This window comes from Danio rerio, chromosome 10 (assembly GCF_052040795.2).
Source record: "Danio rerio strain M-AB ecotype USA chromosome 10, GRCz13ab, whole genome shotgun sequence".
Classification (NCBI taxonomy): domain Eukaryota; kingdom Metazoa; phylum Chordata; class Actinopteri; order Cypriniformes; family Danionidae; genus Danio; species Danio rerio.
Window position 1 is genome coordinate 29,201,959 of NC_141030.1, and position 25,691 is coordinate 29,227,649.

Genomic DNA, 25,691 nt, shown 5'->3' on the forward strand with positions numbered 1-25,691 from the left:
ACTTAAATAGACAAGACAAGCAAGAACACAAGTAAACGAAATGAAGAGGGCTTTTTTTCATTCTGGCAATCTTTTTAAAACACTCCTGTCTTGTTGCAGTAAAAATGAAGAATTTCAATGGCTACAGCATGGTAATTTTGCAATCGACAACATTTCACACATTAGGCATTTTCTAGCTCGGTGTCTGTGCTAGAGAGCAACAGCATAGTGTTTTATTGCTTTAATGGTGTTGTAATACAGAGTTTATGGGTCGTTAAAATAGAGCATCTGGACTCATTAGTGTCGTGCCTCTGTGTTGGCATGTATAGAAACTAACTCCGAGCTCGCTCAACTCAGAACAAGCCTAATTAGACACTTACACACACTTGAAGTCGAAGTGCATCATTTTTCAGATGCTCTGTATTTTCTCTCCATTCCCGGCTTGCCATGCGGAAATGAGACATGCCTTTTAAAGGTTCATTTCCCTCAAAAAGTGTAAACACTGTGGCTCTGTGCCATTTTAAAGCAGTTCTGTCTAATTGAGCATCCTGTTCCTGCTGACAACAGCAACACTGGCTCAACCTACAGGTTTGAGGCTGGAGTTGCATATTCTTTATGAAAGCAAAAATTATTCTGAAAACCTGATTGATAACAGCAGTTACATGTTTGTGGTTTCATTTCATGAAGCTAACAGAGGTCTCTATTTTAACAATCTAGGCACAATGTCTAAAGTGCATGGCACAAAAGCATTAAGGGCGTGTCCAAATCCACTATTTTAAGATTGGAAAAATACACTCTGCGCCGCGGCCCATGGTCTAACAGGGTTGTGCTTATTCTCTTAATAAGTAATGGGTGTGTTTTGAGCATAACATGCATTAAACCAATCAGAGTCTGATCTCCCATTCCCTTTAGGAGTCAGTTGAGTCACGCCATGGCCCATTTGCTACGTACATGGCGGACTTTGTAGGTGGAAAAACTGACTGGAAAACAGAAACCTTCACTAGCGAGAAAACAGTTTATCTGTGCAAGGGTAAAGAATGAGCGTCCTCCATTCAGTCTCTTTACTTTACTTCTTTATTTTTGTGGATACAGAAATGGTGTTGTACACACTCCACTGAAGACATCCATTAGCTTACATATCAATTTTCGTTTGTTAACTGCAAAGAAGTCAAAAAAACTGAGTTATATCCAAACACACATCCTACATTTATGCCCCATATGGTGATGCATTTGTCTCCAAAACCCCACAAATCGAAACTTGTATACAAATATAAATAAAAAAAACTAATATAAATAAGCATATAATAAATACTATTACTACTAATAATAAACACACAAAAATGCAAATCATCATAAATAAACAAGCCTGAAAAAAGCACCTCGGACATGAAGAAGGCATGGAGGCAGTGTTTTTTATATTTATGTAGAAAATTATTTTTTTGTAACATGGTAATCCTTTATTTTTATTTTATATTTAAAGATATTTGTGTACTGGTTTACATTCAGTTTGATTAAGCGTTTGAACCTGCATAGGCAAATGAGTACCACTGCGCTGGACTTTAAACCAGCTTTCAGTTGGTCAAGGGCAGTCTATTTCAGTTTCTCAAAATGGCAACGTGCCAACAATGCACCTTAACACACCTCCTTTATAGACCAGCACACCCATGAGTCCACAAAGTGGCGCAAATAGATTTGCTATTTAAACAACGTGGCGCAAAAAGTGAAAAATAGGGTTGCCCTGGTCTGAAAATAGCAACAAATTGCGCCAAATACATTTTGCGCATAATTGCGCTGGGTGTACGAAAGGGCCCAAAGTGCGAAATTCGTTTCTCGAAGTGCTCATGTTTGCTCACCTACATTCACTTGAAGTCAAAATTATTAGCCCTCCTAAATCTTTTACAAATCCTTCCCAAATTTTGTTTATTGGAGAGTGTTTTTCTAGACTTCTAGACATAATAATTTTACTAAACTCATTTCTTTTGTTTTGGCAATGGTGATAGTAAATAATATGTTTATACTTATTTTGCAAGATACTAGTACTTAACTTGAAGTGCCTTAAAGGCTTAACTAGGTTATTATGTTTACTAGGCAAGTTAGGATAGTTAGGAAATTTATTGGAAAATAGGTTTGCTCTGTAGACTAAGAAAATATATCTTAACAGGCTAATATTCACCTTTAAATTGTTTTAAAAAATGTAAAACTGATTTTATTCAAGTCAAACTAAAAATATATAACTCTCCCCAAAAGAAATAAGTATTATAAGTATTATTGAAAAAGAATAAAAGTTTCACAGGAGGTCTAATAATTTTGACTTCAACTATGTATTAAACAAAACCTGAAGAAGATTGCAGAGATGGTACCAGGTTAAGAATAGCTTTACAAGTGATATGTAAAATTGAATCTGGTATTTAATCATTTGAAATTTATAAAGAAGCTTTTGTGATACACCACTGAGAAGGGAAAAGACGAGACGAGACAAGTACGAGATGTAACTAGCGAATGTACTGGAACAGCTTGCACTATTAACTGTAATGGACAGTGAAAGATGATTAATACTTCACAGATGATACTACTCTGTCCGCATCCAGACTTTTAAAAAGATTTCTGATTTTCTGTCTTCTTTTGAACACAAAAGAAGAAATTTTAAATAAAGTCGAAACCCTGTAACCATTTACTTGCATAGAAGAAAAAATACCATGAAAATCAATGGCTACAGATTTCACAATATCTTCTTTTGTCTTTAGAAAAAGAAACACAAACTTTGGGTGACCTTTCCCATTAATCTGAATGAAAGGAAAGCTAACAGAATTGTTAATAGTCAGATAGTTAATTTAATACCCATTATTAGGATCTCAGTTTCATTCATTCATTTTCCTTCAGCTTAGTCCCATCAGAAATTGCCACAATGTAATAATTGTGTTAAAACTGTCTGTCTTTAAAGCCAACAACGTTATTACCCTCTTCTCCTTGGGCTTGGTCTTTTAAAATTAAATCATAGTTGAGTGTACCTGCAATTTTGTGGATTGTTAATTGTGAGGAAACTGAGATCTGGGGTGACATGGTGGCTCAGTGGTTAGCACTGTTGCCTCACAGTAAAAAGGTTGCTGGTTTGATTCCCAGCTGGGTCAGTTGTCAATTCAGTGTGGAGTTTGTATGTTCTCCCCGTGTTGGTGGGGGTTTCCTCCAGGTTGTGGTAATTCAGTGCCAATTCCACATTTCAGCGCCTAAGCTCCATACATTTCCAGACGCACGGTTTCAGCATATTGACAAAATGCAACAAATGACTGACATGTGAGGTTTTGCCAAGTCCTTGCACAGGCTAATACACAGAGATTATTTTCTATTGTTCCTGTTTTGTTGAGTTTAGTGCTTTCACAGAAGCATTCCTTAAAAAAAAAAGAAAGAAAAACTAATAGTCCTGTACCTTTTTGTTGTCCACTATTGGCACCCTGTGATCATGATGCAAACTGAGTGCAGAGAACTCAGGGTTCCAGTTCAAATACACATGGAAAACTCAAGCATGCAAATAAATTCACCCTCTGCACCACTAAGCTAAGCCACGCCATGGTGCCCCTTCGCTAATGCACTGTGGCACTTTTCATTTAAAAACAGCCATGAAGCTTTTCTAAAGCTTGCAACACTCAGACTGCTGAGACACTACGCAAGTGGAACTGAAAGCATATCTAAAAATGATGTTGAAAATACTACTCGGAACAAACTTTTTGTTCCCTTAGACACCCATTTTGAGCTCTCATGGGCATCCCATTTTGTGTTGTCAGAGTGGATGAACAAGCACCCCCACACTCCGACATGAAGGAGAAGTGTTATGACCCCTCAGTTCGAAAGCAATGATAGCATCCAACAGTGATCTGGAACTTAAAAAGATCAAAACGCAGTGGTAGTAGAATCCATGTATTTCATCTACAAATATATTTTTATGTAACCTACGGGTCAAAATCAGAAGAAAACATCTAAAGTGTTGAAGTCTAAAAGTGTTTGATACATTTTCCAACATGTCAAGCAGCATTCTAAAAGATGACAGAATTTACAGCAGAGATCAAATTTATTGAACCTTTTTTGAACACTTTATTTGTATTTAATTGTTGTAATAATGTAATAATAATCAAACAGTAATATGTAGGCCCACCCGGAATCTGCGCGTGCAGAATTCCGCAGATTTTCCACAGATTTTCGCAGATTTTTAGCCGATCATTATTCTGTTTATTTACTTGAGTAAATGTATGTAATTATAAATTTATTCAGTTTTTTTTAATTAATTTCAGTAATATTATTGACTCATGTGAAAATGTTCATCTGATTTATGTACAATGCAGTTTGTACAGTAATATTTTCTGTCTTTTACTAGATATATTATATGACAAACTTGCATTATTTACCAAATAAAGTGAATCTAATTGGATTTGCATTTTAAACATTAAATAAAAGTTAAAAAGATCTAATTTTTTTATTTCATATTTTAAGGTTTTAGTTATGATACTCTTAAAATAATTCCGCAGAAATCCGCAGACTTTTACCAAAATTCTCAGCAGAAATAGCAAAAAACGTTGACAGATTCCATCTGGCCCTAGTAATATGTAATATTCATCAAATCAAAAGCCTTTTATTTTGTGTAAAAACTTGTGTGTTTAAAATTTGAGAGGAGCAATGATTGTGGCACAAAGAGGTTTTCAGCTAAAATGTCTAAAGGTTATAGTAGTCAAAAAAATAAAAGACCACAGGACCTCACTAATCTCTTACACTGCTCTCTTGTGGTCTTGATCTGCTCTTCTTCAGTCTCTTTCACAGTTAGCTGACTGTTTCTTAACTATAACTTTGTCGCCAAGGATTTTTCTGAAATTTTCAATCAGGTTTAGGTCGGTACTTTGGGCTGCTTTTTTCGTCATGTCAATGTTTTCAGGTTTAAGAAACTGCCTTACCCATTTTGCTCTGTGACACATGTTTATTTTCTTGCACGAAAATTGCTGGCTGGTTGCATGATGAACACAGGGAAGGAACTGCATGTTGCTAAAGAAGCTTTTGATAAGTGGAGTTTATTTATAAACTAATTTCAAGAGAATCACATGGTTATGATTGCTCACGGCTGGTCCCGCATTAGCTTACCAATGATTTATCATTCAGATAATTCCTAACTCACTATAAACAACCAGAGTTTCCCCTACTCCCCCTCATGTGGAAGTCAATGGCTACAGACCCAGTGATTAGCCCTGTTGGCGCACAGCAATAATGTTTCTGGTTAAAGTCCCTACTAAAAAAAACAGTCAACATTTCTTTGCAGAGTTTGCTCACTCTCACCATGTTCGTGTGGTGACTCCGGTTTTCTCTCACAGTCCAAAAAACACGCAATCCAGGTAAATTGAACATACCAAATTGCCATTATAGTCAAGCTCTTAGCAAACCGTATGTCTCTCCTTAGCCATTTGTATATCTGTCAGTTAGCCAGAAATAAGTCAGGGGAGTTCACTGAGATCTATCTGAGCTCAAACTCCCCTCTCATCCGGCTAACAGGAGAGAGCCCAGGGCTCGAGGATCCTATAAGCTCAGGGCTCTCTCCCAGGACAGCATGCCAAACCAGCTTTATTATCAATCATCAGCTAAGTGTGAACTCTTGATGCATTTGATGTTTCTGCCATATAGCTCTAGAAGAGGCTGAACTTTTGCTCCAAACATCCCCAAACCATGACACTTCCTCCTCCACATTTCACTGACTTCTTTACACACTTTTTGGTTAGTATTTCTCCAGTTTAAAGATGAACAAACTATGGATAGACTGCCTGGCAAACCCAAGCTTGGAAGTCTGCTGCTACACATTAGTTTTGTGTTTATTTGATTATCGCTGGTTCAAACCTCCTCCCTTGAAGTATGAGTTTCACACTCATTTTTTATACTGTGCTTCTGAATATATGTAACTCATGAAACATACCTAAAAACTCCTTACGACCTCATATAGGACTAAGCCATGACCTCAGAATTTAGGAAAGCGTAGTTCTTTAATTATGATTTCCATTGTACATTTAAAGTAAGTAGTTTAACATTCAAGTGCAATGAATGAAGATATTAACTGTGAAAATATTTAATATCTACACAAATAAACTGTCAGCACCACATCACTATTCCTAGTCTAGTCTGCAAATCAAATCAATCAAATGTGTTTTGCTACATAAAGCACAATATCCTCACCTCCTTAAACAAGTTCATGAAGCGCGGGCCGTACCTCCAGGGTTTGTGTCTGTGGCACTGCAGGGAGCTCACTGTCATCTGTGTGGCCCGCTGAGACGCCACAGCAACCATGAACACTGCGTCATACATGAGCGCAGCCGCTGTCTGTGGAAAAAAGATGATTTTTCACACAAAACATACTCTTGGTATAACCAAATTCCACATTAATGCATTACACACAGAAGGTGTTTTCGTTTGCCAATCCACAATACATTATGTAATGCCATTTAGGTTTAATTTAACCGAGAACCGAACCCCTTTCTGGTCCCCTGCCACATACACCTTATGTTTTTCTGAATGTTATTCAGTGCTAGAATGTGACCTGGATGGTAAAAATAGATTTGAATAAATCTCCCGATGCTTTCTGCTTTAAGCCCTTCATGCATGTCTAATGAGTCTGAGTGTGCTAGCAGTATCTACAGTGCCTTCTGGAGGAAGGGTAGATTAGTCAACAGCGGTGAGACTTAATCCTGGTTATTCTAATTGTGAACAAAAGTCTTATGGAAAAAGTTAAGAACTGGTTTTAGTTACATGAATGAGGATTTTGATCAGTGTGACTGTGCATTTACACTGCCAGTGTTTGGAACCGGTCTGACTCGGAATCGCCCTGGGGTGAGTTTCCGAAAACCATCATTAGCCAACTAAGGTGGCAAGTTCTGTCGTTACAAATATAGTTTGTTGATTTAAACTGAGTTTGAACCCAATAATTAAGATCTAAACCAGGCAAAGGAATACTAATACTTCCAAATTGTATTGTTTCCAATAAAACACTATGTAAAAAGGTCTCAAAATCAAGAAGAATGATTACTGAAAAAAGTTCAGATTAAGCAGCCATAAACAAATTACTTCAATAAGTGAAGTTCTAAAAAAAATTTATATTTTTATTAATATATTGTACTCAAATGGACTACAGCATGACAGCAGGCTGATCCTCACAGTCATGATGCCGCTCATCAATCCGCTCTCAGGTTTAGGGGGTGCCAGCTGGCGTTCCATAGACCACTTCTGGATCACAGAAGCCACATACGAATCATCAAGATTCAGGAGTCGGAAGGCAGTCATGTTGACTCCACTGTAGCGGTACGGCTCAAGATCCAAAGCAAATAGATCCTGCAAGGCAATAAGAGTTGGTGTAGATTTAGCTTTAAGAGCTCTGCAAAACCTGCATGATATATATAGACTCTTCATGTTTTTCTGCACTGTAAGAGATGGAAAGTTTGATTGTGCAGCTTTAAGCCCCTCTTATGAGATCACAAATTAAGACTGAAAAAAATCTACAGAAAGTTGATTTGGAATTTCATTTCATAAAAGTAGAATTTACTTAATTTAACAAGTGATTCCTTGACAAATGAATGTGCTTGAGTATGTGTAGAGCTTTCAACTGATTAATTGTGATTAATTGCATCTGAATGTTTCTATTTAATTAATATATATGCATGTTTAATTATGATGTGTATATTTATGTAACCAAAAAAAAAAAAAAAAAAACAATAATAATAATATATATTTATACAACGGTTCTGTCTGGTTCTTGAGTCTGATTGGCTGATAGCCGTGATTTATATTTATATATATATATATATATATATATATATATATATATACATATATACACACACACACACACACACACACACACACACACACACACACACACACATATATATATATATATATATATATATATAACAAACTATAGTCATAAATAAACAAATTTGAGCAAATATATAAGTGAAAATGAGAAGCTGAGTTTATAGTTTTCTGGGAAGAGTCTTCACACGTGGCGTCAGCGTCAACGCTTCCCATTCACATTGAACGTCAAGCGTTGCCGAACTGAATTGTGGGTCTGTTGGCGCTGCTTCAGTGGCGTTGCTCGCTGCAGAAGTTGGGGATTTCTCAACTTTTTTAACGCGCCAACTAAAGCGTCAGCCAATCAAATCCCTTTATGCAAATACCCCAGCAGACAGCAGCCAATTGTGGAATTGTTTCATTGGCCCCAACATGCCCTCGGTCAAGCGTTGACGCTGAAGCCCCATGTGAATGCACGGTAACAGTATTCAGTTACAGAAATTGTATGATCAAATGTAAAATAATATTTTACAAGGTAATTAAATTAATCTTTATTAAACTTCTTTTTGCACTATGAAAATGCTTTAAACTCTCTTAAAATGCTCGCAGTCACAGGTCTTAAAACAGATGCAGATGACAAACTTTCACTCTATTTTGGTTAAATTCTGCAGTGTCTCCACGTGTTTTGACCTGTGGTTTCTGGTCAACTATAATCCCAACTAATCCCAATATTGCATTTCTTGCAATTGCAGACACAAACATTACGATACCGACGCTGAAATGATGTATTGTGCAGTCCTATTTTATGCTCTCGAAAGATGCATTCATATGTTCATAAATACAGGAAAAATTTCACTTATCATGAATTATGATTATAGTTTACAATAACTGATTTCAACTTCAGCATATTTTTAAATGTAATTTATTCATGTCATTCCTCATAATTGATTTCGAAAGGACAAAGCCCCTCTATTAATGCCACAGCAGACTCAAGAAACTCTAAACTGCTTTTCAACCTTTTCCAACATTACAATTGTCTGCCACCATTTCAGTTTGATTTTTCAATAAAAATGTCAGAATACAATTTGTGATATTTAACACCCAGTGAGTGCTGCCAAAAATAAATTAGGATGAACATTGTACAGTCTGACATGAAAAACAATTGTTGCCCAGGGCGCATAAAGTTTTCCTGTCAATGGGGTCATACCGTACAATCTGACAAGCACCAATTATGAAATTACAGAAAAAGAAGAAAACCGCTTCGCCTGCTTATCATCTAATGTTATGAAAAGCTCTGATTAATAGCAAGAAGGGAGCTTTTCAGACTCACCAATGTAGTGAAGAAGAAATGATAGTACTCCGTCATCATGCCCATTGACATCAGCTGCAAGAGACAAACACAACAAACCATGTTTCGGAAAGAATCCGGAAGAGAAAGAAAGGGCTGAGTGTGCAATAAGTCAGATTCAGCAGAATTCAAAAATAAAGGAGCATGGCACACTACTGTATTACATTTATCTGCTTTAAAGTACAACTCTGAAATCCCGCTGGCTCTCAGCACGCAAGAGCACTTCACTCTCATTTTCAATCCATTTCAAACTGAGTTCAGGAAAAGTTCAGAACGCCGCACCTGTTTGAGAAGCTCGGCGGCTACTTGGTAGGAGCAGTCGAAGATGACGTAAAACTCCTTCTCTTTCTTCATCTCCTTCAGAAGGGGGCGACTGTCGCCTCCTCCCGACGGCAGCTGGCGGATACGGATCTTCAAGTTGTTTTTAGATGGAGCTTTGATCAGTTCCTGCATACGCATTAAACCTTGAAACGGCAGAACACAAAAGAGCGATTGAAGGTGGGGAGCAATGGAAGAGAAACAAACTCATCATGAGCCGCAGTAATTACACTTTTGATTTCCCCAGTGTGATAGCAGATGTTTACGGGGCCCATAAATTGGGACTCATCTATTCCGTTGATACCAAACAATCAGATTCTTTTTTTCTTTCCAGCTTCTCTTTAATCAAAGCACTCAGTCTATAGTGGTGAAAAACGATGCGTTCAAGTGAAGCAGGTCAAAACGTTATCTAAAAGTCAAACAGACCTGACAAAGGCATTAGTAAGTAAGAGTCACTCAGTGTTATTAGATAATAATGTTCACCCATGATACTTTCACTAAAGTATGATTGCAGACAGCTCTAAATCGCTCTAGTAATTCCATCAGACCTGAGAATGGCAATGAAGGCTGGAGAAATCCAGAAATATCCTTTTAAAAAGTAGCATGGTGAAAGCCTAATGGCTCCGTCTATGCTGGATCAAAAGACCAGAGGGCTGTGGGTTTCAGACATCCATAAAGCAACATGATGCAATGGCCTTCGAAAAAACACAATCACAACCACTGTTGGACAGTAATGCCTCACTAGTGAGTATTTTTCAAAGCTAATTACTATTTAGATTTCAGCAACAATGTTATTGTGACTATTATAAATCAGCTCATTACACAGCATTATTTTTGTTGCCTCAGCTTCTGCTAATCTGAAGTACAATAAAATCTTTATTAATTTTCATATGTAGAAGCTTATGTTTTAAAGCATCTGGTTTTAAATGTGGACATTTTGCTTTATGGAAAGACGTAAACAACTGGTGTCAAATGTAATTTGAGGCACACTTTGGCATCATGACTTGCCTATCAATATCCTTTTTATTCCAATGTATTATACACACTACCTGACAAAAGTCTCCAGTTTTAGGAACAGCAAATAATAAGTTGACTTCAGGCTGATGACTTGGTACTGTATCAGAGGTGGCTTGTTGTATATGAAACGCAAAGGCCTCAAGATAACGCTTATATTACCAAACTAAAATATGATCAGGCCTTGATTTTTAATTATTTAATTAGGACAGTAAGATCTTCCTTTGCCTAATAAATATAAATAAATGAACAGTATAGAATATAAAGTCATGATGCAGTGGAAAAAGAATTAATATTGTGTATGACTCCCATGAGCTTGGACGACAGCATCCATACATCTTTGCAATGACTCAAATAACGTATTAATAAAGTCATCTGGAATGGCAAAGAAAGCGTTCTTGCAGGACTCCCAGAGTTCATCAAGATTCTTTGGATTCATCTTCAATGCCTCCTTCATCTTACCACAGACATGCTCAATAATGTTCATTTCTGACTGGGCTGGCCAATCCTGGAGCACCTTGATTTTCTTTGCTTTCAGGAACTTTCACGTGGAGGCTGAAGAATGAAAAGGAGAGCTATCCTGCTGAAGAATTTCCCCTTTCCTGACGTTTGTAATGGGCAGCACAAATGTCTTGATAGCTCAGGCTGTTGATGCTCCCATCCACTCTACAGATCTCTCACATGCCCTCATCCAGAATGTAATAAACTATGACTTTTCCTTCAACAAACTTGACTGATTTCTGTGAAAATCTTGGCTACATGTAGGTTCCAATTGGTCTTCTGCAGTATTTGTGATGATTGGGATGCAGGCCAACAGATGATTCAGCATAAAAATCTACCTTCTGTCTCTTTTCCAAATAATCAACTAGAAGTCAAGTTATTATTTGTTGCTCTTACAACTGGGATCAACAACAAGACTTTTGTCAGGTAGAGTAGTTATCTAAAGATTTTCTTGACAAAAAAACAAAACATTTTCTAACAACCTTATGTGTATTCTGTTGTATTTCATGATACATGTTGTCAATTACACTAGCGGGAGAACTATATTTATAATAGTTTTGAGACAGTGTAATATTACACTTTTACTTAAAACTCCCAATAGACCCACATAGAGTTTTTGGATTTAATAACTTCCAACTGCAATCCAATGTGGATTTTATCTATATTATGGGGCAGAAATATGTAGTTTGTTCCATGATATTTACAGTTCACAGTACAGTGTTTTTACTTTGCTTCTGTACTTATTTTTCATGTAATGTTTGAATATTTAGATACAAGACTTTAATGTCCTTTATTTGCCAAGGTTACAAGTTTCTGCATGTAATCTTTTATAGTTTATTTTAATTAATAGCCCTAATTAACAAATTACAACATCGCTATAAGTAAGCAGCCGCTGCGTTAAAGAGGCTCGATCACAGATCAGTCAATCAAATGTAACATTTACACTTTAAAATGTGACAACACTGTGAATGAATATTGATTGTTCAAAACACTGATTTCCTCCTTATTAACTCATCAATTACTATAGGACATTAACAACCAGACAAGCTCAGAATCTGATGATCATCTATCAAATTTAGGGGTCCCTGTACTGTTTAATGAGAGTCGCAAAGCTAAAATAAACTTCAATTAAAATTTTGGGTTACAATATGTTTTAAGGTGATGTGGTTACATTATAACTATTAATCTAAACAATGAGAAATATTAATTATTACTAACATGTAATTACTATATGGTTGGGGTTAGAATATGAGTTAAGTTTAGGGGTTGTTACAAGTAATTGTGAATGTAACATGTTTTATTTTGTTTTTCTCAATATTATACTGTGGTATAAACTACTAGGGCTGCACGATATTGGAAAATCTGACATTGCCATGCTTTTGTTTTGTGCTATGAATGGCTGTTATCAGTGGTTATCAGTTGATAGATATGGGCCATTAGGGGCCTTTTGCGCCTATTGGTAGGCTCAGAAGGCTGTTTTCATCCATCCACATGGTTAATCAGCAATCCTTATAAAGAAGACTCCAGATCTAAATCTGTTTTTACATTACTGTGACAGTTGGGTTTAGGGTAGGGGTAGATGTTAATAAAGTTCAATAAATGGGAAAATTAATAAATAAATATAAAATATTTTCATTAACTTCCAGCCACAGTTGTATGTGACCTATAGCTGAATAACCATGTGGATTGATAATAACAGTCTTCTGAGCCTACCAGCGCAAAAGGCCCCTACTGACCCATATGTATAAGCTAATAACCACTGATAACGGCCATTCAATCGAGTGACAACATGATGAATTGAATTAAATAACATTCAAAGCGGGTTATCCGGTTAGATTCTCCAGCAACCCAAAAAACATTAATTCATGCATTTATTTCTTTTTGCTTTATTCTATTTATCTATGCTTACAATTTGTTTAATATATTTTTTAATATAATATAAATTTGCATGAATTCGCACACAAGCACAATCGTTAAAAAACACAATTGATTGAAAAAAAAAAAATCACTCTATTAATGTTAAACTTCGAAAGGACAGATAGATGTTTTGAATTGGTCAACTACAATCCCAACTCGAACATTGCAGATTCTGCAATGTGACTATTGCTGATACACACATTGCGATATCGATGCTGAAACAATATATTGTACAGCCTTAAATTAAGGTAACAGAAACAGCCTTTCCAGGTAGTAAAGTTTGTTTCTGATATGAACATAACTATACACAAAATCCTCACAGTAAGTTGCAAATGCTAAGGATTAAAATGCAAACAATTTGTGACAAACAGTTGTGTGCACCACTCGTTTAATAAAAAAAAATTATTAAATGTTCAAAATTATGTTCCGAGTTCAAATGTGAGACAAGCCAGCAAGAGCATCCAACTTACCACTGTTGTTACCTAGCAACAGCGGTAAACAATTGGCAGATGACACAAACATACTGTGATTCAGAATTAATTGAACACAAATTTTGACCAGGCAATCGAACCTGGTGTCAAAGCGTTCTAACACATTGTCCATTTCGTTGAGCCTTCTAACCATTTAATAATTAATGTGGCTTCAATAATTAACTCTAAAATTCAGTGACCAAACTTCAAAGGCCTCTAAATTGGATTACAGAATGAAAACCCTATATTATTTTGAAGAAAGTGTTCCACGCAGTCTCCCGTATTGAAAATTCAATAAAACCAGTGGCAAACTAATATTAGAGACATGAATTTCTTATGAAGGCAGCGCTACAACACGAGTTCAGAGTAAATGACATGGATAAAGAAATATGCTAGTCATAATCGCACAACCAAAACGCAGATTTGGGGAACAGGATTGCTGTACTCCAGAGCAAAAAGTTCAATTCCTTTGATGCTCAGTAACAATGGAAGGTATGAAACCCTTTTATTTACAGACAACAGCTATTTGCCTTGATTTAGACTTGGCCATGTAATGACATGCTTTCACGCGATGATCATAAATATGCTATCAATAACATTTCCTGACATAAAATTGAGCGTAATTTGTATTTTTCAAACAGGCGGACTCACAGGAATCCAAGACAAATCTCACACTACAGCTGAGACAGTGTGATGTGTAAATACCAGGGTAAATTTGAGCTGGCATCTGTTCCCTGAGCTCTCCTAATGATTTCGATCCAAGTCACTGGCTATGAATCAGACGCGCTAATCGTTTCGAAACTGGTCAATCTGACACAGACTCTATCTGATGCAAGCAATTTTACAATAGCTCTAGTGTCAGCATGTTCATTTTAAGCTGTAGTAATAGAACTGTTTGCAGGACAGTTTTCCATTTGCTTTGACTTGTACTTGCTATTAAACTCTAGGCTTGTTTGTCTGCATTTGATTCACTCACCAAATTAGTTTGATGCCATCAGGGGATCGCATAAAGTGTGTTGGCGAATTTGCATATAATATGATTATTTTTTGATGCAGTGTAGGATTTTTTAATTAACAGAAGAAGAGGAATTGATTTACTATGTGACACAGGACAGATGTTCATAAATGCATAACATAAATACTAGAGCTGGGCAAAAACGAATTTTTATTAATTGAATCTAAAATGAAAGTTTGTTTTGACTTAATTTCAGTGTGTGTACTGTGTATGTTTACACATACATGGTATATATTTATTATGTATATATGAATACACACAGTCTTGGATTTTTTTAGGAAAATGTTTATTTATATTAAGATATATATATATATATATTTGTATCATATACACATATTTTATATATATATATATATATATATATATATATATATATATATATATATATATATATATATATATATTTAAATATCTATGTAACTAAATAGTTTTTTATAGGTTTGTTTTTATGTATGTGTGTGTATCACAAATACATAGAAAATATACAGTATATTATTTCAAAACAAACTTTTATTTTGGATACGATTAATGATGATTAATTTTAAGACAGAATCATAAAATATCATAGAGTAGGGCTGTGCATTTAATCGAAATTCAGTTTCAATTTTGGCTTTCAACAATTATGAAAAAAGCATTAAGTAATAAAGATAAAACGGTTAATGCATCATATCGGGCCCCCTTTCCAGCAATAGGCTAAGAATTTATTGTGCTGTAAAGCTCAGTTTCACATAAAAATGTGTAAAAGTATGAACTGTAACTTTTGCAGCATGGGATGCATCTCATTTACAGATGTGTATTTAATTCATTCATGATTTTAAAATTGCAAAAGATAACACAGATGAGCAGAGCACACACATCTAAAGTCATCTTAGGGTAAGTGCTTTAATGGTCAGATTCATGCAAAAATGTGTCAAAAGGCAGTGTTCAGTGTTTATTCATATTAACCCTTGTTTGTTGTATAATAAATTAATGTAAAAAGTTAAGAATAAAAAGGCATGTCAATCAGAACAGCATGGCTGTTACGCGACAGTTTATTTCTATATTTTTATCATTACTAATCAAACAACAAAAGACAAAGACAAAATCACTCACTGCTCTTGACTGAAGGACTTTTGTAGCTTTAATATGAAACAAATAAAGTTTTTCTTAGCCTAAAGATGCTTAAAGCATTTAACATATTTATTCAATTGTTTTTTTTTTCCTGTTCCATAATTGTGAGAACTTTTTGTTAGTTTGTTTTTTGCTCCTATGTTGCTTTAGTATTAAGAATTATAAAATTTAATGATCTTTTTTGAAGGTGTAATAGCAACCTTAATTACAGGGAGGAATAACTCTCTCTATATATATATATCGTTTTAAATAATTACAATTAGGGATGCAATAATTAATTGATTTCACTATAAATTGTGCTTTAAACTGATCATGGTTAATTGATCGTAAAGGCTTCTCAACACCACATTTCTGCACGGAACAAAACTGCTGTAACTAAAAGTTATGCCAACTGTGCGCTAGTTTAAAGTTCAGGGCTTGTACACTGAGGTTAATACCCATGCATACTGTATTAACTATGGCTGAGGCTATTAACTTTACATATCGCATATTTATTGTGCTCATGTTTGTTATTTCCAATGCGCACATCGGGAGCAACACTGTTTCGCTAAATAAGATATGTTGTGTTCAAGGGGAAAAATTTGTTGTTTTTTACCAAGAGATAAAAAAAAAAAAAAAAATATATATATATATATATATATATATATATATATATATATATATATATATATATATATATATATATATATATATATATTAGAGCAGCAATTACAACACCATTGATATTTTTTTTTATCAAAGGTTATGATACCGTCAGAATCTTATACCGGCCCATGTCTATAACACCCACGAGTGCACCGTGAGTCACGTGACAAGAACCAGACTGATCAGCTTTATGCTTAGTATGGAATATATACATTTATACTCCAATAAAAGAAAAAAAATAGAAAATGAAAATACCAAACAATTTTGTGATATAAATTATCAAAAGTGCCTTTCAGACAGAGATTCAGCAGCCTTTGACTACATTTATTCTCCTTGAAATACTTAGCTCATATGTAGCTTAGATTATATTAAATAATTTGTTAAAATTTATTCTTATTTTTATTTATTTATTTATTGTTCTATCATTTCTTTTTAATGTAATTTATTACGTATGTTTGAGAAAATAAACCAAAAGAATCCCTTTTTTTTAAGTTCAAATACAAATGAACTATTGTTGTTTTTTTTTTTTTGCTGTATTAATTGGTTACTGAGCAGCAATAAATACCACTTTAAAATGTAAGAAATGTTCATGTAATTTTCTAAACTAGAAGTATTTTAACATTAATGAATGCATAATCGTACAACCAAAATCTATAATTGTTGCATCCCCAATTACAATTATGACCAAAATAATCATGATTATGATTTTTTTCCCATAATCAAGCACTCCTAATAAAGATTATTGTGTTTGGAATCATATAGTGAAAGATTCTATGATGTTTTATTGGATAGATTTATATTTGCCCTATCTGTGTGTCCTTGATTACATCAAAACAGAAATCCCCTCAGAGGCAGAGAAAGTTATTACATTGTGAAGCTTTTGATATTCTTTAGTATAATGCTGAATTATGCATAACACTGACCAGAGAAATGTATTAAAAAAGTCACACTTGATGTCATGTTGATTTAAATCTACAGCTCGTTCCATTATTGTGGAAGAGGGTGTTTAATGGGCACATTTTATCATCTCTTTGAGAAAAAAATAATAATTATGATTTTGAATAACCATTAAAATCCTGATTGTAATGCTGACACAAGCCCAAAGTTTACTAAACGCATGACTATTATCACTAGTAAACAACGTGGGAGAAGATGTTCAATATTCAGTCAATATTTCACAGCACCATTTTGATTTAGAAAAGGTCACAAAGTCCAAAAATATATAGAAAATGAAAGACTGTCTGATGCTCAGTCAAACGGAAATAAACTGATAAGGGCAAGGGTGACGTAAACCAAAGTGACCTAGAAAAACAAATGAACACTTCTCTCCTCAAATCATGCATTAAACTTGCCAGAGCCGCATCAGAAACGTTTCGTCGCTGTGCATTTCAATGCTGGGATTTAAAGCCAGGATGTTAAATGTAAAGGCTGTGAGTGACAGCTCCCTGTTAATTAAAGAAAAATCAACATTTACACAGTTATGAGCTCTGGCTCTGCGCAATTTCTCACCTTTACGTTTGCTGTTATCAAAGCGGTTACAGAACTGTCCATTGGCAAAGAAAAGAAAACCCAGGAGATGAATAAAAAATCTAAGTTGACACGGATGTATTAAATGCATGAGTGGATCCTCACTGAAATATAAATTTATACCACAATGCCACGAAGAATAAAAAGAGTGAGGAGATATTGCATGGATAGAGAAATCCTGACACAACTAGGGGGATCTGAGGCATCCTCTGGGCATAAATTATTTGACCTGTGGCATTTTTGTCAGAAGTAGCCTAGCACTTATTTCTGGTTACTTTTAAGGACATTTGCACCTGAATGTAATGCACAAAATTAAAGAACAAAGATGTAACTTCTCATTTACATACTGACTTGTGCAATAAATGCAGTATGTCTTTTCTTTCTTTACATGTGTGTAGTAAATACCAACAGTATAGTTTTAATGCCAAACTGACAGTTTGTTAGTAAATCCTGACCCAGTTCTATCAAATATGGTGTAAAATGACTATTATGTGTTTTCTAAAGGGCAACGCTTGTACATAAAAGCAGAATTTCTTTCTTTCTTTAACAAGATCAAGTGTAAAGTTTACTTCAATTTGTTTGAATGAACGCGGCTAGACAAGGCAAGACATGACAAAGAAACACTTTGTAAAGTTACAGACTTAAAAGACTCAGCCAAGAGTATGATGTGTCTTTATAGTCCTGAAAATCAACCAAGAATCAGCTGTGTCTGTGTAATCAGGCAGAGAACAGTAACTGGTGTGTGTGTGAGGAAAATTATGGGATTTGTAGTTCTCCAGTGATCTGCAACTGCTGTATCGCTACTGATCCTGACACCTACGGTTTGTGTTGATACAAAATGAAGGAATTAAGTTACTTATTAGTTTTCACAAATTTAGGTGGATTGAACTTAAAACTATTAAGCTGTTCTAAAAAACTTAAAGAATTGTGTTGTTTCAGCTCCTTTTAATAAAGTAGTAGAGGTGTGAACCTACACAGGTCTGACGGTTTGGTTATGATTATCAGTTCAATCCGGTATCTTGGTGTATTGACTATGCTTTCGATACATAATTAGATTTTTTCTTCACAACAACAAGATATTTTTTTTATTAAAATCTTTAAATACTTTTTTATTTATATATTATTTGTAATACAATTTTGTCCTTTAATCCAAGCAGTCAGATATATGAATTGTACCTTTAATTTTACTTGCTCAAAGATAACAAGATGTAATACCTGCACAGAAGAAAGCATGAGGATTTATTGCAAATAAACTAAAAAGTAAATATTATCCCGCTTCCTTTTTGAGCACTTTCAGACGAGGTCTTACACCCTTATGATTGGTCATTGTCTTCACCCGCTCAACAGAGGGCTGTGATTGGCTTTAGAAATTAAAGCGTTGTTCACCGATGAGTGACGCGGGAAGAACAGCCACTGTTACAGTTTTTATGTGCATAGTACACAGTTATCACAGGTAATCCATAATAGACAGTAAAAAAACCCGCACCTGAGGCACGCTCGTGTCTGAATCCACAAGTATCGCTTTAACAGCCGAGTGGAGAAGAAAAGTTACCTCACAAACACACCAGCGGGTCAAATGTCCAAAGTGAGAGAAAGATGCAGAGATAAATTTTTACAGCATTTCTCCTTAGTTATGAAATAGCGGCTCGTGTCCTGTCCCTTCTTCAGTGTAAATGAAAGACTTTCCAGCAAACGGCCGCGATAATTATGCACAGTTGAGCTGTGCATAATTATGTACCTTTTAAGTAGTAACAGCGTTGTTTACTCGCCCTCACCTCCTTCGCCATAGTATTCTACTGCGACATTGTTTATAGGAGATAAATGACATCAGTACGTAATAAACGGTTATGATCTATTACTGAACCGATATCGAATTGTCCCCATCTGCATCATGGTGCACCAAAGAAACAATCAATTTTGACACCCCTAATAAGTAGCATAACAAAAAAGCAAGCATTATTTTTTTGTGCATTCAGCCTAAATCTCTGGCTATAAATGGATGTAAAAATTAAATGCAGTTTGCTATTTAAAACAATACATGCTAATTAGATGGTAATGCTCAGCTGAATTATAAATAATATGATTTTGATAAAGAGGTAGTTTGATGATTCTGAATGATGATTCTGAAACATCCTTCCTGTTGGAAAATATAATCCATACCCCTAAACCTAATCCTAACTGTAAATTATTCCCAAAATTAGATGGGAATAACAGTTGGACAACAATGATGTAGGAGCACATAACCTTCTCTGTAAGCTCAAACTTACCATAAACTCTAAATGTTTCCTTTAAATCTGATTGGCTGATTGGAATGTTGTTTCAGGATCAACATTACTGTTTGTTTGCTCAAAGTTTATAGTGTCTGTGGTTTAACAGTATGCCGTATATTTAAAACTTCCATTTTAAAAATATACTTTCAATATATTGGAGTCTTTATACTGGTTTGATGTTTGCCGATAAAACTTGACCCGCATCCAAAACAGACAATGTCAGTAATGCTGGGGTTACTATTTAATTCAGTCTGAATTACCATTTGTTTTAAATATAACAGAATGTGGACATCAGTCACTTTTTCCAGCAGAAAAGAGAATTCAGAATACATTTCCTGACCTGCCAGCGTCTCATTTTAAAGCTGCTGAAGCACAAAGGTGTGAAGATCCCACTTCAAAACGGCTCTCAACAAAACCTCAAAAAAGCTCATTGAGCCGCCCTTCAGATAACCTTTTTTTAAAACTCACACATTTCTAAAACCACAGCAGTCACTTACCTGTGCTGTCCTCATAAACCACAGTAACGCACTTCCATTTGTAGAAAATGACAATGTCCAGGATAGCCCTGCTTATGGAGGTGTACTCGGGGTAGAGGTTAATGTAAAAATTGTCTTTATTGTCCACAGACGGGTGTTTCCAGCGTGTCTGGATGTGCGGCACCTCTAGGGCATTGCAAATGGATTGAACGGCACTGACCGAGGAGCTGTGAGAAGGGCCGAAGACTGCCGCAACCCCCAGGGCCAACTGGTCACACACTGAGATGAGTGAAATGGAGAAAAACAACAGACGGGGGAAGAAAAACAGTTGACATGAGAAAACTTGTGATAGAGACAGAAAAGAGGAGAGCACAGAACAAAACATGCAGATTAAACCAGATCATAAACACACTTTTAATGACAATTTGTACAGTTTCTTTTATTAAAGATTAGATGCAAGTATACCACATTTTCAATCCAGGCTAATTCTGAAAACGTAGCCATATATACATTTCTAGAGAACGCCAAATACGTCCCAGTTCTTTTTTTTTTTTGCAGTTTTTGTTTTCGCAAGTCCACCAGAGGCTGCTGTGTATGCTTTTTGAGATCTCTAATTTGTCTCGCGGGTGGAACTAGTGCCTGCTCTTCTCGTGTAAATCCACCAGAGGCCGTTGTCGACTGACTGACTGACCAACCAACAACAACAACTGACACCCCCGCCACTGGCATTATCCCAACCAATAGCACCGATTGACCAGCGACCACCCACTTCCTTAGACCTAACCGACAGTTTAAAAAAGCAATCCAGAAAAATAACCCCTTCTGATTTTCACCATGTTTTCAGATCTTATCACATCCTCACCCTCTAATTTACTTATTTATTTTATCTTTTGGCTTTTGTTTTTGTGTTATTTGCTTTCTGGAACCGTTCTACACTGGACTCGAACCCCATAGTTGCGGTCAACTCCTCTCTGCGTCACAAGTTCACTGACTTACGAAGCAAGACCCTCGACAAACTGGTAACTGCAGGAAAGCTGTCTATATGGAGGTAAGTGTAACATTCGTAAACATAACATTCCCGTAACATTCGTTTTAAAGATGAAATGCAGCCATATGTACTTCTGGCTACATAATTTGCGATCTCCAGAAATGTATACAGGGCTACGTTTTTTAGAATGAGCCTATGTTGAACATTTTTCTTTTGGCTATCTTGACTTTGAGAATTTAAAATGACTATACAATTTGATTAATTCATATTTATTTATATATCTACTGTGTTGTCAACAATATAAATCTTATTTTTAATCATCAGAAATGTACTTCAACATATTCCAAAGTGGCTTAAATAATCCAATTAAAGTCAAAAAAAGAATAAGTTACTTTTGGAGTGGAAGTGAATGAGAAAGACATGTTTGATGGTATCACAATTCCACATAACTAACACTAATTTCACTTTGTCATTATTATTTTTAATTGCTATTTTTAATATATCTTGTTTATAGTGACTATAATTTTGGTTTGTATTACATTGTCCCGTTAGCTTTTCTGTTTTAATACTGTTCAATTTTAAGTATTTGATGCGGAGTGAGGTGGAATAAAATACATCTTAAAATGACGGTAAATATTTTCTTTTCTTTAGAGATGACACACAATCTGTGATTAATGTATTTTTGGCCCAATGTAAGTTATAGAGAGCTAGCTGCAACATATTATTTGGGAATTATGGTTAAGTTTAAAACGATAAAAAGTAACTATAGATACAATTTCTACACATTTTATAACCTTTAAATCTAATTATATACTGTGCTCATTCTGCTAATATACTGCAAGTACACTCCTCACAAAACTATCTTTTAAACTCATTTACAACAGGATGCTATACAATATTATATTTGTGCGTATGCTTTAGTTTAAGTCAGTACTAAAGCCAAATCTGGAGCTAATCTAAAAAATTAAATTAAAAATTAAAAAGAGGTATACATTTTTGTTTATTATTTTCTCAAAATGAATAGAAAGCTATAAACAAAGATAATCAGAATATCTTACCCCTTCTGGAGGCTTCAAAGCTGTCAAAGAGGTTTACTCTCTGGATGTCGTAGGTCAACGTGGTGTTTGGCATCAAAGTTCTGTTTCGATTGATACTTGTAACAGCAAATTTAAAGGCGAGTTCATCCATACTGACAGGTTCATTTTCCCGTGTCTCAAAGATGCCTCCTTTAACCAAAATGAAGGAGAAAAACAAGAATAAGCAACAGGAAAAAAACTAAAATGCTTTTCCATGAAAGTCAATACATAAACTGTTGACCCATCTTACTTACCGTAGAGGTCTAAAAATGTACTTTTAAATGAAAATCATATTTCAAAACCAATAAGACAATAATGTACTGTATGAGGTTAAGAATCTGGGCCATTGAATTCTTTAAAAATAACGCACAGTCCCAAGATGGTTGATGTTAGAAACTTTGAGTGTGCATTATTTTCTATTATCCAATGAACCAGAGTTAATTATTCTGCTTATACTATGGTTACCACATCTAAAACACTGTTCAAATTATGTATTATTTCAAGATATTTGTCAGGTTATGGGCCTCAAACAGCTCCTTTGTGTAGAGCAAGTTTCTAATGGATTTCACTCGAAGCTTAATGTTTGTTTTAATTAGATTTTTGGTTGTTGTAAACTGTGAAAAAACGTGATATTTCATTTGAAGTAGTAATATGGAACTGTAACGCGTTCAAAAACTGCATGGAACAACATTAGCTGTGTTGTTACCTGAAAATAATTGCACACATTAGAAGCCAATCAGAATCAAGCACTCAACAACAGTAGCCTATAAGTTTAAAGTGGAAAGGTTGAAAGTTTTGGAAGAGACTTTCTGAGACTATTATTTCCATGTTTTGATGTGCAATTGAAACTGAATATTGAGTCAGATGGGATTTTCTTGCTGCGCATCATTTCCTTTTAGCAAACGAATGGCAAGAGAGGTGTGGTTAAAAATATAAAAAATAATTCATTAAAATCTTTTTGGTTGAAGCCATCGAAGTGACTGACATCAACCGGGAAGGACCGCCACTCCAAACACAGAGGCATATGGTCAGACTTTTTTCAGTGAATTACCTTCTTTGGATTAATTGTTCACCTAATGAACAACAATGTGCACTAACAAAATTTCACACAGACTTTAAAGGTGCAATATGTAAGTTTGATACCCAGTGGTTGAACTAGGCATTGCACTCCTGGATCAAAACAAACGCAAGTGCGGGTTGCCAGATTGAGTAGAGAAGCGAGTGATTTAAACTGTGTTCTAAATAAAAGAAACGACACGCGATAGAAGGAATATATTCCATATTAAAAAAAGTTTTTGTCCTAACCAACACCTCAAATTGATATATTAGAAACGGCTTTAATTGTAACAACAGAAAAATGACATATTACCTCAGGTAAACATCTTGTGCTTTATTCAGTGCTAAATGCTAAATGTGAGTTTGAATGCATACATGACATTTATTGCCTTATACTGAAAGCAGCAGCAGGCAGTTCACCTCAGATCTTGAAAATAAAAAAAAACTTTTAAAATTGAAATTCAGCATGTGCATTTAATAATGTTAAAGAGGGTTAACATGTATTAAATAAAGAAGGGTAACATATGAAAAATATTATAAACCTATACTGTTTCGTGAGTGAGAGCATATTCTGTGCTTCTGAATGGCTGTTTTTAAATTTCTGCCGTGTTTTGTCTGGTGCAAACAGACAAATTGCTTATCACTGCGTGTCTTGTCACAAAGAGTGTTGTTAGGACACTGGGTTACAATGTAACCTGCTTACCTAATGTTTACGTTCGTAATATATTTATATTATTTGCTAATTAATAACCTCATGTGAAACTGAATCTGTCTCACTCTACTGTCCACTGGAGGTCGCATTTGGTCATGAACTCATGCTTTCAGAGCCTTCTTGAATGAATTAATAAAATACGCGTTTTCCACCAAGGCAACCCGGGGTGCTGAAATATATTTGGCTAAACTGAAATTAAAACAAAGACAGCTGTTCCGGCATGGAAAAAAAAACATTTTCAAAGCAGAATATCTGACTTCAGCATTGTTTTTCAGTTGCAATTCTTCTTAAATATGTGCAAACATGTGATAGTATTTTTATGCTTTAGAAGAGTCAATTACGTACATACAGCACCATTAAATAATTACCTGGTTATGCATAAATTCGACTAAAATCTACTTCTGTACCAAACTAATGATAAATGCAAACCAAATCACACACAAGATAATGTTTTAACAACTGAAAAAGATCAATTTAAGCAAAATATGCACACAAAAAAAAAAAAAAAGAGTGGATTCTTGAGGAAATCTTGCTGTAATAATTACCAACCCTTGAGTGATGGACACTATTTACAAAAACTATTTAGCCTTGAAGAATTTTCAATTAAATAAACATTGTCAGTAAACAGTCTGTAATGAAACTAAGAACAAAGAAAGCAATTACAAGCAAAAGAACAAAGAGTGTTTTGAGTCTTTAACATCAAACAGAAGAGGATTATTATTACGTTACATAAGTATTAATGAGTGTGTCTTGTCAGTGTTGTGGTTTGATTATTATTAAGAGCTAAAACGACAGTGACAGGTCTAATGCTCACGAACATGTAAGAAATCAAACCTACAACCTTGTTCTGAATGCATTACAAGTTTACAGCAGAGTTCTTTTAAATAATTTCCTGTATCTGATCCATCTGAAGTTAAATTCATATAAAAAAAGGGATGTTCTCGTGACCTTGAGCAGTGTTCTCTAAAAGTTTTTCAAAGGTTTCAAAATCCCAAACCTTTACAGAAGAAGAGGCCAATACCTTTTGGTTATTTTATGGTGACATGAGAATGTTACAAAGAGACATTTAGGATGGTAACAGAATGTTTCTATATGGTCCAAAAATTAACCTAAAAAATGTTGTTCTGGGAACCCCAAATAAACGTTCTGGAAACCAAGACAAGGGACAGTTCAGTTGGGATTGCGCTGCAATACAGTATATCTGTAACTTAAGTAGTCGAAGTGACAACGGAGCTGAGGTTCCAAATGCAGTTTATTAACTCTGAGTCAGGCGGGCAATGGTCAAAGCAGGAGCAAACAGAGGCATGAGGGTTATCCAAAAGCTTAGTCATATTAACAGGCAAGATGGTCGATGCAGGCGACAAAACAACATATACAATGAACAAGGCAAGGGTCAAAAGCCAGGCATAACTAAGGTTGGCTGATGTAAAACAGACATTTTGACAGTGTCAAGATCCCGAAGC

The 25,691-nt window shown here is 35.1% G+C and overlaps 1 protein-coding gene across 25 annotated transcripts in view; it reads right to left on the minus strand.

Annotated features, from left to right (window-relative positions):
- Window positions 1-25,691, minus strand: part of grik1a (glutamate receptor, ionotropic, kainate 1a) — a 104,764-nt gene that overhangs the window by 45,922 nt on the left and 33,151 nt on the right. For all 25 annotated transcript variants that reach the window (XR_015501125.1, XM_087270606.1, XM_087270598.1 and 22 more), the window contains 6 exons: window positions 22,443-22,610; window positions 20,418-20,675; window positions 9,416-9,597; window positions 9,116-9,169; window positions 7,153-7,326; window positions 6,178-6,321 (listed from right to left, as the gene is read on the minus strand). Coding sequence is in view for 24 of the 25 variants with exons in the window: in XM_087270591.1 (XP_087126717.1) it covers window positions 6,178-6,321; window positions 7,153-7,326; window positions 9,116-9,169; window positions 9,416-9,597; window positions 20,418-20,675; window positions 22,443-22,610 (980 nt within the window). In the remaining variant the exon portion in view is untranslated. The remainder of the gene's footprint in view (window positions 1-6,177; window positions 6,322-7,152; window positions 7,327-9,115; window positions 9,170-9,415; window positions 9,598-20,417; window positions 20,676-22,442; window positions 22,611-25,691) is intronic.